Source organism: Phyllostomus hastatus, unplaced genomic scaffold, assembly GCF_019186645.2.
Source record: "Phyllostomus hastatus isolate PE091 unplaced genomic scaffold, TTU_PhHast_1.1 phas_contig_62, whole genome shotgun sequence".
Taxonomy (NCBI): Eukaryota; Metazoa; Chordata; class Mammalia; order Chiroptera; family Phyllostomidae; genus Phyllostomus; species Phyllostomus hastatus.
This window is the reverse complement of record NW_025333921.1, coordinates 13,827,258-13,842,418: the sequence shown is the minus strand read 5'-3', so window position 1 is coordinate 13,842,418 and position 15,161 is coordinate 13,827,258. Positions and strand designations below refer to the sequence as shown.

Below are 15,161 nucleotides of genomic sequence, written 5' to 3'. Positions count from 1 at the left end.
AGTCACACATCATGAAATGGACAGCTAGGTTGAGAGTCTTCCAAAAAAAAAAAAAATTCACTGAAGCTGAATGCAGCTTACTATAACACCACCAGCTGGTACAGATGGGTTCCTAGAACTCTAACCTAGTGGGGGAAGCCTGTACTACAAGGAGCCTGACCGCCCAGAAGATAACTCCAGGTTTTCTTGGGGTCCCCCTCAGAATACACCTCTAATTAGAAGCCCAAAGTGGCAATAATATGTAAATGCTGGAGGAGGTTTTCTCCAGGAACTTTTTACCCTCCTTTGTTCTGAGAAACCAGTTATGAGTCTATTAGTGATCTAAGAGAGAGGCTGATTTGAAGGGTAGTGGGAATGAACAGAAGGAACTGATTCCATTTTACATGACTTTGAAGTTTGTTACTTTTCTACTTCCTCTGCCCTAGTTCAAATTCTCATCCTTTGTTGGTGTATTGCCACCACTTTTTAAATTAAAAAACTTAATAGAAAAAGAACCCTCATAATACAGAATGTCAGTAAAATGGAACCATTTTCTGTTCCTCTCACCCAACTAAAACCTTGTTCAACTGCCCCCCCCAAAAACCTTAGAACTATAAAGATTGTGTGATTGACATTATAAAACTTATAAAAGTTTAAGTCTTTCCCAAAGCAACTCCTACTTTATGCTTGATGGATATAAAATTCCATCTGTAGATTAATACAGATAAAAAACAAAAGGTAGTATGCTTAAAAACAAAATTTCATACCAAAAGGTTTTCCCTATAATTTACACCACATTAGTTCTCCAAGGAATATATTCTGCATTTATAATCTCAATTTCTTGACTTGAAATGGAAAATAACTTAGTAGGAAAATTCTATGACTGAAGTGACTGAGATGACTATATGCTTAACATTAAAAGATAACCCCACAACCCATGCCAGAAACACTAAACTAAAATCAACACAAAATACAAAAAACTGATGAGTTCACCCCATAATAAAGTTAATTAAGTTTTAATGAAATTAAGACTTTACAGTTACATTACTGAAAATGTTAAGTGTAATACCCATTCTTGCCCTCAAGCATGTATACAAAAAAGCTTCCCTTTCTCCAACTTTGTTAAACCATAAATGAATCCCAAACTGATCTGTAACAGAATTTCTTTTTGTGGTATCATCTATTATTTGAACATATCACAGGAATTTACATAACAGGATAGAGAACAGAAGTAAGAGAGAACAGGTGCTTCAGTGCCACCCATATTATCTACTAAGACCACAGTGTGAGCAACTGAGTGTAGATTCATGGTCGTTGTTCCCTGAATAAAACAGTTCAGACAAAATCTTCCACAAACACAGGTTTTTGCAGTATCCAAATCTTGGCAAAGGTGGAAAGGAATGATATGAGAGCCATATGGAATCCTATTGGAGAAAAAATGTTTAAAAATATTTTTAAAATGTATTTGTATATGAATTATTGAGCACTAAATTATAACCACAAAAAGATTACTCTATTAATTAAATAACTCAGTATATTGTTTTATCTTACAAACTGGGTAATGGGGAAAATATTCCAAAAAAATGATATTCTAAACTATAATTTATTGTAAACTGAAGAGGAGCTATACCACTCCATACAGTATCTTTTAGCACTGCCACTTAATAGTATAATCCATTGAATAGAATGAGTTATCTGTCCTTTATATAGCTATACTGTATGAACAGTGTAACACGGTAAGTTAAATCTATAGCTCTGTCATACAATTCTCATGATGGTAATGGGAGTACTAAGGAATTCTACCTGTGAAGAAACATTTCAATAAATCCATATACCATACTCTCCTAGGCATCAATTATTCAAAAGGGAATTTTAAACTGTGTAAAACATTTAAAACACGTTGTTTGGGGACTTAGTTTTGTTTTACTTGCTAAGCAAGTAAGTCTGCCTCACCTTGCTTTAATCATTCACCCTCCTGCATAAAACTTGAGTGGCATCCAATGCAATTAAAACCAAGTCTAAGTGCTCGCTCTCATCTACACAAAACTAAGACACAGTCTCTTGAGATGGCCTGCCCACTGCCCAACTCCTTCCCCCTAAACACAACCATGCTCTGGGCACTTAGTCTCCCTTACAGAGCTGTTTCTATAGTACCTAGCCCAGGCTGGCACATAATAGGTGTTTAGACCTTTTTCAGCAAATAAATAAAACCAACTCAGAGTTTAAAACCCTTTTTAAAAAGTCTGAAAAGATACACATCAAATCAGAAATAGTGGTTTACTTTTTGTAAGGGATTTGGAATTGACCTTGCTTACAATTTTTCATTTTTTTCACATGTACTAATTCATTACCTGTGTAAGTTAAAAACTGTGCCAACTGTTTCATTAAGTTTTAATGAAATTAAGACTTTACAGTTACATTACTGAAAATGTTAAGTGTAATACCCATTCTTGCCTACTAAGTGTCTACTGCATATTTACATTAATCTCTTCCAGCTATCTGTTATAGTCTAAGGAAACAGGTAACAACTGTGACATAATTTAAAAACTGTGACATAATTTAAATTTCCACATATTTTTCTAATACATCATAACTTTGTAACTAGTAGTTAAAACAATTTACCAACAGATAGATAATAGGTATTATTCTCATGGCTTTGGGTTTATATCCTTTTTAAAAGAGGGCTGAAAACATGCAAAAATTATACTTTAGTAAAGGTTAGTGAAACATGCAAAATTATATTTTAGTAAGATTAATAGAGATCAAGTTTAAAAAATAAAACACTACAATGCTCAATCATTCAGCACTAATAAATTATTTTTCTGCTCTATTACATCATATTTTGTTTTTTAAATTATATTTTGTTTATGCTATTACAGCTGTCCCAATTTTTCTCCTTTGAGCACCACATCTCCTGCCCCAACTCTCACAGGCAATCTCCACATCATTGCTCATGTCCATAGGTCCTGCATATAAACTCTACTCCCGATTCTGTATATTACATCCCCATGACTATTCTGTAACTACCAATTTTTACTTCTTAATCCTGTCACCTTTCTCGCCCATCTACCCTACTTCCATCCCATCTAGTGACCATCAAAATGCTCTGTGTATCTATGATTCTGTTCTGCTTGTTCCTTTATTTTGTTTTTTAGATTCAATTATTGATAGATATGTATTTATTGCCATTTTATTGTTCTTATTTTTGATTTTCTTCTTCTTTTTAAAGAAGACCCTTTAACATTTCATGTAATACTGGTTTGGTGATGATTAATTCCTTGACCAGAAGTCTACATCACATTTTGATCATTTATTTTTTTCCTTCCAACTCTGCACTTTTCCATGGTGGATGTTAGTCTGTATTTTTTTTTCCTTAAACATCTAGCCAGCTGGTTATGGTCTTTAAGAAAAAAATCAGAAATCATATGTAATATTTCTCAGTTGGATATAACTTACTTTCTTTTTTTTTAAAGATTTTATTTATTTATTTTTAGAGAGGGGAAGGGAGGGAGAAGAGAGGTAGAGAAACATGGATGTGCAAGAGATAAATTGTTTGTCTCTTGCACGCCCCCAACTGGGGACCTGGCCCACAACCCAGGCATGTGCCCTGACTGGGAATCAAGGATCTTTTGGTTCACAGGCCAGCACTCAATCCATTGAGCCACATCAGCCAGGACCTGAAAATAATTTTCAAACTTGAATATTTCAGAGAAAGCCTAGAACAAGCTCAGGAGCAACTCATTACCAAAAGATACCATTTAGAGTTTCCTCAGATCAGTGGTCTTAACCCTGAATCATCAGTATCACCTCTGGAAATTAAAATATGTAACATACAATAGGGGCCCATCTCTGGCAACTCTGAACTAGTTAGTCTGAGGTAGAAACTAAGCATCTATATTTCTCATCTATATTATTAAAAAGCTCTTCCACAGCTAATGATAACACTGATTTTTAACTGCCAGTTAAGTAAATGACATGTATTTATTATAATAAGTATATGTAAATATTAAATATTTGAGACCTATTATAAGCCAGGCACTGTTCTAGGCACTTACATGTATTGTTATTTAGCTGGTAATTTTTAATTCTTACTTAAGAGTCAGTGCCTTAAACCAGTGGTTCTCAAAGTGTGGTCTCTGAACAGCTGTATCAGCAGCTCCTTAGAACAGGGGTGTCAAACTCATCTTCACCGGGGGCCACATCAGCCTCATGGTTGCCTTCAAAGGGCCAAAATAATTTTAGGACTGTATAAATGTAACTACTCTTCAACTGTTAAGGAGTTGAAATTACACTCAGCCCTTTGAAGGCAACCTCGAGGCTAATGTGGCCCCCGGAGAAAATGAGTTTGACACCCCTGCCTTAAAACTACTAGTTAAGAGATGCGATTTCTTCAGCCCCACTCCAACATAGTGAAAAAGAATCCAGCAATCTGCTTTAATAACCACTTATTTCAATAAGTGTGATTCTGATGCACTCTCAAATTTTAAGAATCACTGTCTTAAGAATAGTATGAGTCCTTAGTTACTTTTAGAGCCTTTAGTAATCAAAGTGTGATTCAGGCTTAGTAGCCTCAGCCTCACCAGAAAGCTTGTTTGAAATGCAGGATTTCCACCCTAGACCTCTGAAACAATCTAACAAGACTCTCAGGTGATTTGAATGCATATTAAAGTATGAAAAGCACTGGTGTGAATTAGTGGTTCTTAATCATAGCTAGCTCTACAGAATCACCTGGGTTTTAAATACTGGCTCCCACTCTCAGACATTCTGATTTAATAAGTCCAGGTTGGGAACTAGTTGTTGAATTTTTAAAAGCTCCTCAGGTAATTCCAAATGTGAAGTAAAGTTTGAGAACCACTGCTTTAAAATAAGAATTCTTAAGCTATGAATAGTGAGAAGGGAGGATTGGACTGGATTTCAGTTTGGTCCATGAACATTATAAAGTTGTATGGAAAATTCTGTGTATGTACTCATGTGTGTATTTTTCTAGGCCCATAATTTTGATCAGTTGTTTTTATTTATTTTTAAAGATTTTATTTATTTTTAGACAGAGGGGAATGGAGGGAGAAAGAAAGGGAGTGAAACATCAATGTGTGGTTGCCTCTGCTGTGCCCCTTACTGGGGACCTGGCCTGCAACCCAGGCATGTGCCCTAACTGGGAATCGAACCAGGACCCTTTGGCTTGCAGGCTGGTGCTCAATCCACTGAGCCACACCAGCCAGGGCAGTTGCTTTCATTTTTAAAGAGCTTCTATCCTGCCAAAAAAAGTTATGAATCTCTTCTTTGAAATATGGCATTGCTACTATTTTACATGCACTCAATAATGAAAGAAGCATGAACAAAAATGAGTACCTGGAGTTCAGCATCTCAGGAAATCAACTTCAGTTAGTGCCCAAAGACAAAGGAAAGGGAGCCAATAGCTATTGAGTCCTACTATATACCAAATGCTTTGGTATTACATTAGCTCAATATCTTCACAACTCTGTTTCACAGATGAGAACATTGAATCAAAGAGGTTAAATAACTTGCTAAAGCCATGTTAAGGGGCGAAGCCAGGAATCAAACCCATGTCTGACTCCAAAGATCATAATTAACCACACAATGCCATATTGGAGTTCTCAAATGTAAAGTGCATTAGAACTACCCTGAGGGATTTATCAACACATGGATAACCGTCCTCACCCTCAGAGTTTCTGATTCAGTAGCTCTGGGGTGGAGTTCAAGAACTTGCATCTCTAGCAAGTTCTTAGGTGATCCTGATGCTTCTGGTCAGGAGACCATAGTTTGAAAAACAATGCCATTCAGGCCATCATAAACAAAGCAACAAAGTGTTGGAGAGGTTGTGGAGAAAAGGGAACCCTAGTGCACTGTTGGTGGGAATGCAGACTGGTGCAGCCACTGTGGAAAACAGTATGGAATTTCCTCAGAAAACTAAAAATGGATCTGCCTTTTGACCCAGCAATTCTACTGCTAGGGTTGTATTCTAAGAACCCTGAAACACCAATTCAAAAGAACCTATGCACCCCAATGTTCATAGCAGCACAATTTACAATAGCCAAGTGCTGGAAGCAACCTAGGTGCCCATTAGTAAATGAATGGATCAAAAAACTATGGTACATTTACACAACGGAATTGTAGGCAGCAGAAAGAAAGAAGGAGCTCCTACCCTTTGGGACAGCATGGATGGAACTGGAAAGCATAATGCTAAGGAAAATAAGCCAGGTGGTAAAAGACAAGCACCATATGATCTCACCTTTAACAGGAACCTAATCAACAAACAAACAAATAAGCAAAATATAACCAAAGACGCTGAAATTGAGAACGGCTGACAGTGACCAGAGGGGCGAGGGGAGGAAATTTCAGGGGAGAAGGATGAGTGGTTTGCAGGAACAAGTATAAAGGACACATGGACAATAACGGGCTGGGCTGGGCTGGGGGTAAAAGGCAGAAAACTGTACTTGAACAACAATTAAATAAAAATAAGAGAAAGAAAAAGAAAAACAATGCCATTCATTCACTCAAGTAGTTAATAATGCTTAACATATGGCAAGAGCTGGAGATACCACATTTTGGACACTAGAGAAATAGTGGAGAATAAGACAAAGTCCATGCCTTCATGGATCTTAGTCTAGTGGGGGAAAGTGACAGAGCACAAATGCTGAAAAAAATATAATGCCAGGTAATACAGAGCAAAAAAAAAAAAAAGGCAATGTAAGGGAGCAGGGGATAAAACTTTAGATAGGTATTCAGGAAAGACCTTTCTGGGTGCCTCTTGGGCAGGAAGCTGAATGAAGTGAGAAAGTGAGCTATGAGACTTTCTGGAGGAAAAGCATTCCAAGCAGTGGTAAGGAGCAGCAAAAAGGTCACCATAGCCAGGGGTCAGATTATGCACAGCATCGTAAGCTATGGTTAAAGACTTACTGTTAGTCTGAGGATGATGAGAACACTAGGATGCTATCAAAAGTACCACATTTTATGACTATTTAAGTCTTACCTATTATATAATATGGTTCGTGCAGAAGATTCCAATAAAGTTAATGGTGTTTGCAGCATTATAACTGGAAGAACTTCTGGTTGTTCAAAAGTATTTCCATAAAGATCCAAGTACTCAAGAGATAAATTTTTAAATTCACAAGGCAAAAATGGAAGCTTATTTCGAGCTGCTGACAAAAATCGCAGGTTTGTCAATTGTCCTATCTTGAAAGGCAATCGAATCAATTCATTATCATCAAGTTTTAAATCTGTAAGTTCCCAAAGCTGACAAAACTGCACAGGGAGTGCCTTAATTTTGTTCTTGCTGAGATCCAAACTCCGAAGTGATTTCTGGAGTGTAGATTGACACAATGCTACAGTAAATGACTCCAAGTGATTGTCATTCAGGTTAAGTTCTTGTAGGTGGATGAGGTCTCCAATTGTAGCTGGAAGCTTTTTTATATGGTTGTGACTCAAGTCTAATTTCTTAAGGTTTTTTAAGCAAAGCATACGCATATCAACTCGGACAAGACCACAATAAGAAGCCTGAAGATGTTCCAGATAATATGGGAAGTTCTTGCTTAAAGGATAGTCCTTTTTGGAAGTGATAACCATTTTAGTTTTGAATTTTTCAAATTCTGAAGTCTTCACTGGTTCGAGGGGTGAAAGTGGTGTCTCAACATCACAGCCTCTATGAACCAGTCTCAAGGCTGAAAGGAAACTCTTTAAACTGCTGGAATTGGCCTAAATAAATAAAAGTTGTACAATTATAAATTCTATTTTAGATAATATATGCATACTAATTCATCATATGACAACTTCTATAGTTATATATGCAAATGATACAATCATTTATTGAAAATAGCTGTAAAAAATAAATTTTTAGTATTCTATTCCAACTAAATTTCACTATAGACACAAAAAAATGTTAAAAGTTTAAAAAAATGTTGACATACTCTACATAAAATTGTTCAAAGGAGGGAACCATAAGATATAAAATAAGATAGGAAGGCATGAAAAGATTCCACTTGAGATTTGGGTTTAAGATGAACGCACACAAACCTCCAGGGCCTCTGAAATAGGCTGAGACAGCCCTGTGCACTGTAAAATGTACAGGAGTGCCATTCGTAAAGATTAGGAATTGGGAAATTCATGGCCTGTCTGTCAAAAGCAAGTAAGTTTGCTTTCAGCTGAAGAGAGAAATCACTAATCAAGTGGTATGTGAAATAAGTCATCAATAAAAATCACTAATACTTGGTGGGATACTTTAGGAGTTTCCTAAAGTTCACATGTGTAAAAATAGTGAACTTTTAGCAAGTGTGGGAAATGAAGTGTGTGATCCTATTTGGTTGGAATGTGGGAGGTTTGCAGAGTAAAAGATTAGAAATACAGCTTGGGGATAGATTATACATGAGTTTGATGTTAAGGTAAGGAAGACAGAATGATCAGGCTGAGGGAAATCACTGAAGAATTTTGAGCATGAGAATTATATAAAATCTAAGTATTATTCTGGCAGCAGTATATACAGTGAAGTGGAGTAAGGAAAATCTGGAGACCTGGATCAAGTAGGTCCAAAAGAGCGTACCAACTTGGGAGTTACACACAATAAGGGTTGAACTACAGGAATGGAAGGCAGGTATGGCAGAGAACTAGAATAAAGCCTTTATTTGGGGGATAGAAAAAAGGTTGCCAGAGATAGGAAGCAAAGGAATGACTGCAAAAACCCAAGGTAAATCAGGATAGTGCCCTGTCACAAATGGCAAGAAAGGAAAGTTTTATTAAAAAGAGAGTGGCCACCAGTGTCAAATTCTACAGAGCTCAAAAAAAGATAAAAAAAAATGGTAATGTGATTGGCAAGTACAAAGGAAATCACTGACCTTTCAGGCAGTGTTTTGAATATACTAGTGAAAGTAAAGGTCATAGAGTAGAGGCACTGGATGTAGTCTGTCTTTCCAGAAATTTGTTTTTTTTCTATTTTTTTAATTGTTAAGACCTTAGTTTGTTTTTAGGTAGAAAGAAAGGAGTTAGTGGAAGGACAGGCTAAACATCAAGAGAAAACTAAAAATCACAAGAACAGGAGGAGGTATGACTAAATGATTCCATTCAATACAAATACTTCAAAAAGTTATTAAACTTTTAATTTTTGCAAAAACACTTTGCTTGGGGTTAAGGGTAATGCAAGGATGAACAAGACATTACTCCTATTCTCTAGGAAGGGGAAAAACAAATAAGGGGAGATAGGGCAAAAAAATTTTTTTATTCTAATGGTTTATTTTTTTTTAAAGATTTTATTTATTTATTTTTAGAGAGGGAAGGGAGGGAGAAAGAGAGAGAGAGAAAAACATCAATGTGCGGTTGCTGGGGGCCATGGCCTGCAACCCAGGTATGTGGCCTGACTGGGAATCTTACTGACCTGCGACACTTTGGTTCGCAGCCCGCTCTCAATCCACTGAGCTATGCCAGCCTGGGCTTCTAATGGTTTATTTTTTAAAATAATTATAGTAAATAAAATACTCCTAAACAAGATTCTAATTGCATTTTATCAATTTTTTACACTAAACTTAGATTTGTAGCATGTAATTCAGCTGGCAAAATGTAGACTTGGACCACCTGCCTTAGAGTTCCAGTGTTAAGAACAGCCTAAGGCTCCACTTTGGGTACAGAAGCAAACCTAGTTTTCCTCCCCATCCTGGGCAGCTTTACCATAGCTGACTCTGCCGTTTGAAGCTATATAAGCACACCTGAGAAGCTGCCATCACTTCTTCTTTTTTAAAAAAACTATTTTAGTGTTACTTTGGAAACCACTTTATCTGCCCTTTAATTCTAAATGATAACTTTGCTAGATAGAGTAATCTAGGTTGTAGGTCCTTGCTTTTCATCACTTTGAATACTTCTTGCTAGCCCCCTCTAGCTTGCAAAGTTTCTTTTGAGAATCAGCTGATAGTTTTATGGGAACTCTTTTGTAGGTAACTATCTGCTTTTCTCTTGCTGTTTTAAGATTCTCTATCTTTAACCTTTGGCATTTTAATTATGATGTCTTGTGGTTGCCATGACTTCTTCAAACACATCTGTGTGATTCTATCCCTATTCAACTATGTGAGATATTAGGATACTCAAATAGCTTATTTAAAAAAAAACAGAGCCAACCTACCCATTAATGTTTTTAATATCATACCTTACTTAGACAGATATCCACAGGAGGCTCCTTTAACCGAACAGTGGCTTTCCCCTCTTCCACAAATTTGGTGAAGAACTGCTCAATGTTCTCCTTTAGCTGCTTAAAACCAATGGAAAAAAAGAACAAAATGAAGTATTATTTAATATTTAATTACAACTAGAATGTGCCAGTCACTTTGCCAGGTGTTGGTTTGTCTTTTAGTCCTCAAGGCTGTATGTTTTGTGGTTTTAAGTTTTAAAGTTTTCTGTTTGGTTGAGTTTGTTTTTAGCAGATGGGTAGCTACATTTCTTATGTACCTTCTGTCAGATACTATTTTTCTATCTGCCCAGTTAACACTTTCTGCTTCTCAGAATAGAATTCTCCTGTTTTGGGAGAATTTTCCTTTTGTCCCATTCCACCTATGTGGCTGTAGTGAGCTGTCAATAGTAGTTACTTGCCTTTTTAATTTTAGTCCATCAGTCTGGATTGGGCATGCCTCCCACAAGATTACAAACTCCATGAAAACAGTAATTTTGTCTCCTTTGTCAATCATGTCAAAGAATGTCAAATCAGTCATACCTCTAGCGCCAAACAGTGACTGACACATAAAAGGGGCTCAAAAAATTTTAATGATTGATGTTTCTGCTTTAGACTTCAACAATTTATCGAGAAGCCGTTATGTACCAATTAACTATGATAGGGGGTTTGGGACAATAGTGGTGAATAAGACCAGCATGGTAATCACACAGTTGCCAATCTGATGAGAGACAGTTATTAAAGTAATTATGAGCATAACAACTATTAAGACAAGAAGTAGAGGTTGCTTTAAAACCTTATATAGCAAAGAAATCTTACCTGGTCATGAGATATGAAGGTGACTTTAAAGGTGAGAGCTAAAGGATTAGGACATATTGGCCAAGTGAAGAAATTACAAGAAAAGACAGCATACTAACAAAAGGGAACAATGTGTGCAAAGCCTTGAAAGCAACAAAGCTTGGCAGCTGTGAGGAGCTGAAAGAAGTTCAGTATGGCTGAAGGATCCATTGAAAAGAGGTGAGCTTGAAAAGGTAAATGAAGATTGGATGGTGAAACAGTTTGTAAAACATGTTAAGAATTTTGGATTTTATGCTAAGAACAATGACATCCACTGAATGACTTTAAGCTGTGGGGACATGGTTAGATCTACATTTTTACAAGTTCCCTTTAACCGTGGTGTAAGAATGAACTCTGGGGGAGGAAGCATAGGATGAGGGAAGGACAACGGTAGAGAGGTCCTTGAAGAAACTCTCCAGGCAAGGAACAATGATGGTTTAGACTACAGCTGGGATGGATGAAAATTTGAAAGATAGCCAGGATGTAGAATTTAAAGGATTCAATAATATACTAGATGTGTGGAGGCAGAGGCTTTAAGGCTTCAAGGCTTCAGGATGGGGCAAATCACTACTTAATGAATTTGACAGTCAGAAAAGCAGGTTTAGGGGTGACAAAGACAATTAATTTTTAGGTTGAAATGCTGTGACACATCCAAGTGAAGATTTCCAGTAGATAGCAATTCAAATGAGAAGGGATTTACACATTTATCAGATGAAAAATGTTTCTCACTGCTCTTCTATGATCTGTTCCCTCTGATGACCACCACTTTGCTGCCCTCCACCAATGTATCATGCAGATTTAGAAAGTCAGATGTGAGTCATGACTATTTTTGTGAGGAAAAAAAAAGCTAAATGTTCAGCATTTTCTAAAGTGAAGAAGTGGTATGAAAAAAGTGTGACAGTGGCACGAAACATCACACACCCAACTCGAAGATACAGTTGTTCTCCCTTATCCAAAGGAGAAACACAGTCCAAGACCCCCAGTGGAAGCCTGAAACCACAGAGAATGGCAAACTCTATATATACTGTGTTTTTTCCTGTGCATACATACCTATGATAAAGTTTAAATTCTAAATTAGAAACAGTAAGAGACAAAAAGGGATAAGGCTGGCTAAAGATACAGATTTGGAAATCAGTCAGACGAGAGCTGAAGTCATGGGACAGAAAAGTAAGTGTGCAAAAGAGGTCCAAGGTACTTCTCATATTTGGCACTAATGCCTATTCTTCAAGGCCCGGCTTAATTCATCCAACAAATGTTTACGAAGCACCCACTATTTTCCAAGCCCTGTGCACCACCTCTTCTACAAAACTTTCTCAAGGCTCTGTAATCAGAATTCTCGTTTTTGATAATGTACTTCACTTCCACTTTTATTATAGCACTTATCATAGCCTGTCTTATATTCTAAGTAGTGGTTTCTGTTTCTCCCTTTCTAGCCTCAGAAGGACAGCGACCAAGTCAACTTTATCTCCTAGTTTCGAGCACTGCACCTTGTGCACAGGTAAGTCTTCAGCTAACAGTTTACAATAAAATTTTTATTAGGATTACCACATGGAATTGACTATTAGTGCAGTAGGAGTTTTAAGAGGGACATCATTAGAGACTTTTTAAATAGGCAGGACATGAGCTGGGTATTAAAGAGACAGGTTTGCAGGGAAGACAAGAAGGGATAAAGGGGAAATCCAATTCTAGTTATGAGTTTGCTTTTGTCACCTAATAGTTTTGTAACCTTTACAATGTTGGGTAATAGTTTTCAATTTGAAAAACTATATGAATTGATTCTATCAATAGAAGAAAATTATTTAGACTCTCAACTACTTGCATGAAACACTAAGTGTCCCTGAAAGAGATGGTAATGCCTTCTTTCCCCAACTAAGTACTGTATTCACTGCGGAGTACAACACTGAGAGGGAAATAATGCCAGAGATTGTATAAAATCCAGTCAAGAGTCAGATGCAAGGGTGGGCAAATTGCCCACTCAACTTTATTTATAGACATAGGGTAGTCCAGTCATTTTGACAATATAACGGTGTCTGGTAATGAAGGGGTAAAGATTTTATGAAACCTGTGCTTTAAAAATTCTATTTCAAATGGGAAAAAACGCAATTAAAAAAATAAAAATTCTGTTTCAGCTTCCAAGTGTTTCTAGAGAGTTTGCTACTTACTGCTAGCAGATAAGAAAAAGTCCTAGACTTAAGAAACCAGTTGTTAGGAAATTACACATTTCAGCAAACAAAAAAGGAGATGCAGTAACCTGTAACGTTAATGAAAATATCAAGATGTAGACCCAAACGTTACCGCTTCACTGTACTGTTCATCATCCCTTAAAGCCTTAAAAAAAAAAAAAAGCTACCGAAAATTCTGTGGGAGGGACAGAATTTATTGAATGAAAGTGCACTTATTTTACTGTTCACCCAAACTAGGTGGCTACCTGTCAATTCAAAGGCGCAGAAATGAGCACGAGAAATAAGCAGAGGTGCACTCTCAAAAGCTCTCCTTTATCGGGCCCGTGGGAGAAGCCCCGGAAACCAGTGCAGTGGTAGGACTCTGGGACCGGGCGCTCACGAACCCCCAGGACGAGCTCCAGCTCCGGAGATGGCCCGGGGCGTGAGGCCCGAGGCGGCCCGCCTCTCGACTCCTGGGCAGTGCTCGCTTGCTCCACGCACCTCATAGCGGGTCCCGTGCCTGTCCTTCATGGTGGAGACGAGCAAGCAGGCGGGGCTCGCGCCGCCCCGCTGGTCCCTGGATCGAGGCCGCGGTTGACTTTTGGGAGCCTGCTGACACAGGCTCAACACCGCGCGGACGCCCTTGCCCCGGTTCCTCAGCCCCAAGGCCGGCAAGTGCCGACTGACCACCTCGACCTCGCAGTGCAGCTTCATCTCGCCAGAGAAACGGCAAACAGCTCCACAACCGGGGTTTGAAACTTCCCGGTTCCCGCCCGGCTGTGCCGCCGCCGGGGTCCTCCAGTACGCGGGCTGTCTGCGGATCTGCCTGTCTGCTCCGTGGGCTTTCTCACCACAGTGGCTCTAGGAGTCCTGCGAGGGCAGGGGCCGCTGTCCCCTCCCTCGCAGGGTCCAGTCTGTGACTGAGAGCCACAGAGCGCGGACACCGACAGCCCGAAGACCCACTAGTACCTCCCGAAACAATAGACTGATGTGGGCGCATGGTCCTTTCTGCGGACCGCGTGCAGCTGTCTGTGGTGGTGGCTGTTGTTTAGGGTAGAGCTCATTTCCGCTGATGACACCTAACCGTCACTTGTGTTTCGGAAAAGACGACTCAGACGGCCTGGGAGTTTACGAAGTGGGATTTATTTACACATGCGGACCCAGAGGAGATAAAAATCCAAATTCTGGGCATTGAGCTTAAGCTGGAGGCTTCTTTATATGCTTGTTACACAGGCAGAAGGAGGGGAAGGAGTACAACTGCTAAAACGGGGGTTAGTGTACGACTTTGAGATAACTGCGTATCTGGAAAGGATGCTGTCTGGAAACGGCTGCTGGTCAGCTCCTACCTAAGAATGGCTACTGCTCAGCTGTGTCCTGTCACACTTGCACACTTTGGGCTACTGAGTTTCCTGAGGGAAGGCAGGTATTCCTCTGTTAAAGGGAAAGTCTCCTTTCTTACATAGCTTCCGCACTTGGGACATTACCGGTTGCCGAATGCCAGCTAGGGCGCTGCATTTCCTGACTCTTTTTGGCTGGCATTCTGTTTTGTTTTTCGTGGCTCCCCTCATTCCGGAGGGAACGCCTGTCACATCAGAACGTATTTGATTTTGCAAGTTCTGTTGAACAAATTCCCACTTTGCAGCTGTGAGGGTTTGGGATGGATTGATTGGCTTAAATGCGTGTGCAACTTGGAAAGACCGACAGTCCACCCCAGATGTCTTCGGAGTCCTTATTTTGTCACCAGAAAGGGACCTAGTGGAGGCGGATCTGCCCCAGCAAGGTGTGGGATGTGTGGGCTCTTTACTTCCTGTAGGAAAGAATTCAAGACAGAAGTCTAGGTGATTTTGAGAGTGTGTTTATTAAGCCTAGGACAGTGGAACAGAGGAAGGGTTTAGGATAGAAGAAGCAAGATCATAGTAACAAAAATGAGCCTAGCCCTGGGCGGGTAGCTCAGTTGGTTAGAACCTTACACCCATATCCCAATTTTGCGGGTTCCATCTCTGGTCAGGGCACATACAAGA

At 38.9% G+C, this 15,161-nt stretch overlaps 1 protein-coding gene across 3 annotated transcripts; it reads right to left on the bottom strand.

Annotated features, from left to right (window-relative positions):
• Window positions 1-979: 979 nt before the first annotated feature.
• On the bottom strand, window positions 980-14,172 carry LRR1 (leucine rich repeat protein 1). Of its 3 annotated transcripts, none has more exons than XM_045848609.1 (4): window positions 13,642-14,172; window positions 10,124-10,225; window positions 6,971-7,692; window positions 980-1,403 (listed from the first exon to the last, which is right to left on the bottom strand). In XM_045848609.1, the coding sequence occupies exons 1-4, from the start codon at window positions 13,852-13,854 to the stop codon at window positions 1,163-1,165; spliced, it is 1,278 nt and encodes a 425-aa protein (XP_045704565.1). In that variant the 5' UTR covers window positions 13,855-14,172; the 3' UTR covers window positions 980-1,162. The 3 variants fall into 3 exon arrangements, with proteins under 3 accessions (XP_045704565.1, XP_045704566.1, XP_045704567.1); XM_045848610.1 differs by having other exon boundaries at window positions 10,124-10,222; XM_045848611.1 differs by lacking the exon at window positions 6,971-7,692 and having other exon boundaries at window positions 1,245-1,403; window positions 10,124-10,222.
• Window positions 14,173-15,161: the final 989 nt, after the last annotated feature.

Excerpts from the sequence above, each read along its gene's own strand:
- LRR1 (XM_045848609.1), bottom strand. The coding sequence starts at position 13,854 with ATGAAGCTGCACTGCGAGGTCGAGGTGGTCAGTCGGCACTTGCCGGCC. Across the intron at positions 7,693-10,123 it reads TGGATATCTGTCTAAGTAAG|GCCAATTCCAGCAGTTTAAA; the intron begins GTATGATATTAA and ends TTATTTATTTAG. Across the intron at positions 1,404-6,970 it reads CGAACCATATTATATAATAG|GATTCCATATGGCTCTCATA; the intron begins GTAAGACTTAAA and ends TTTCTCCAATAG.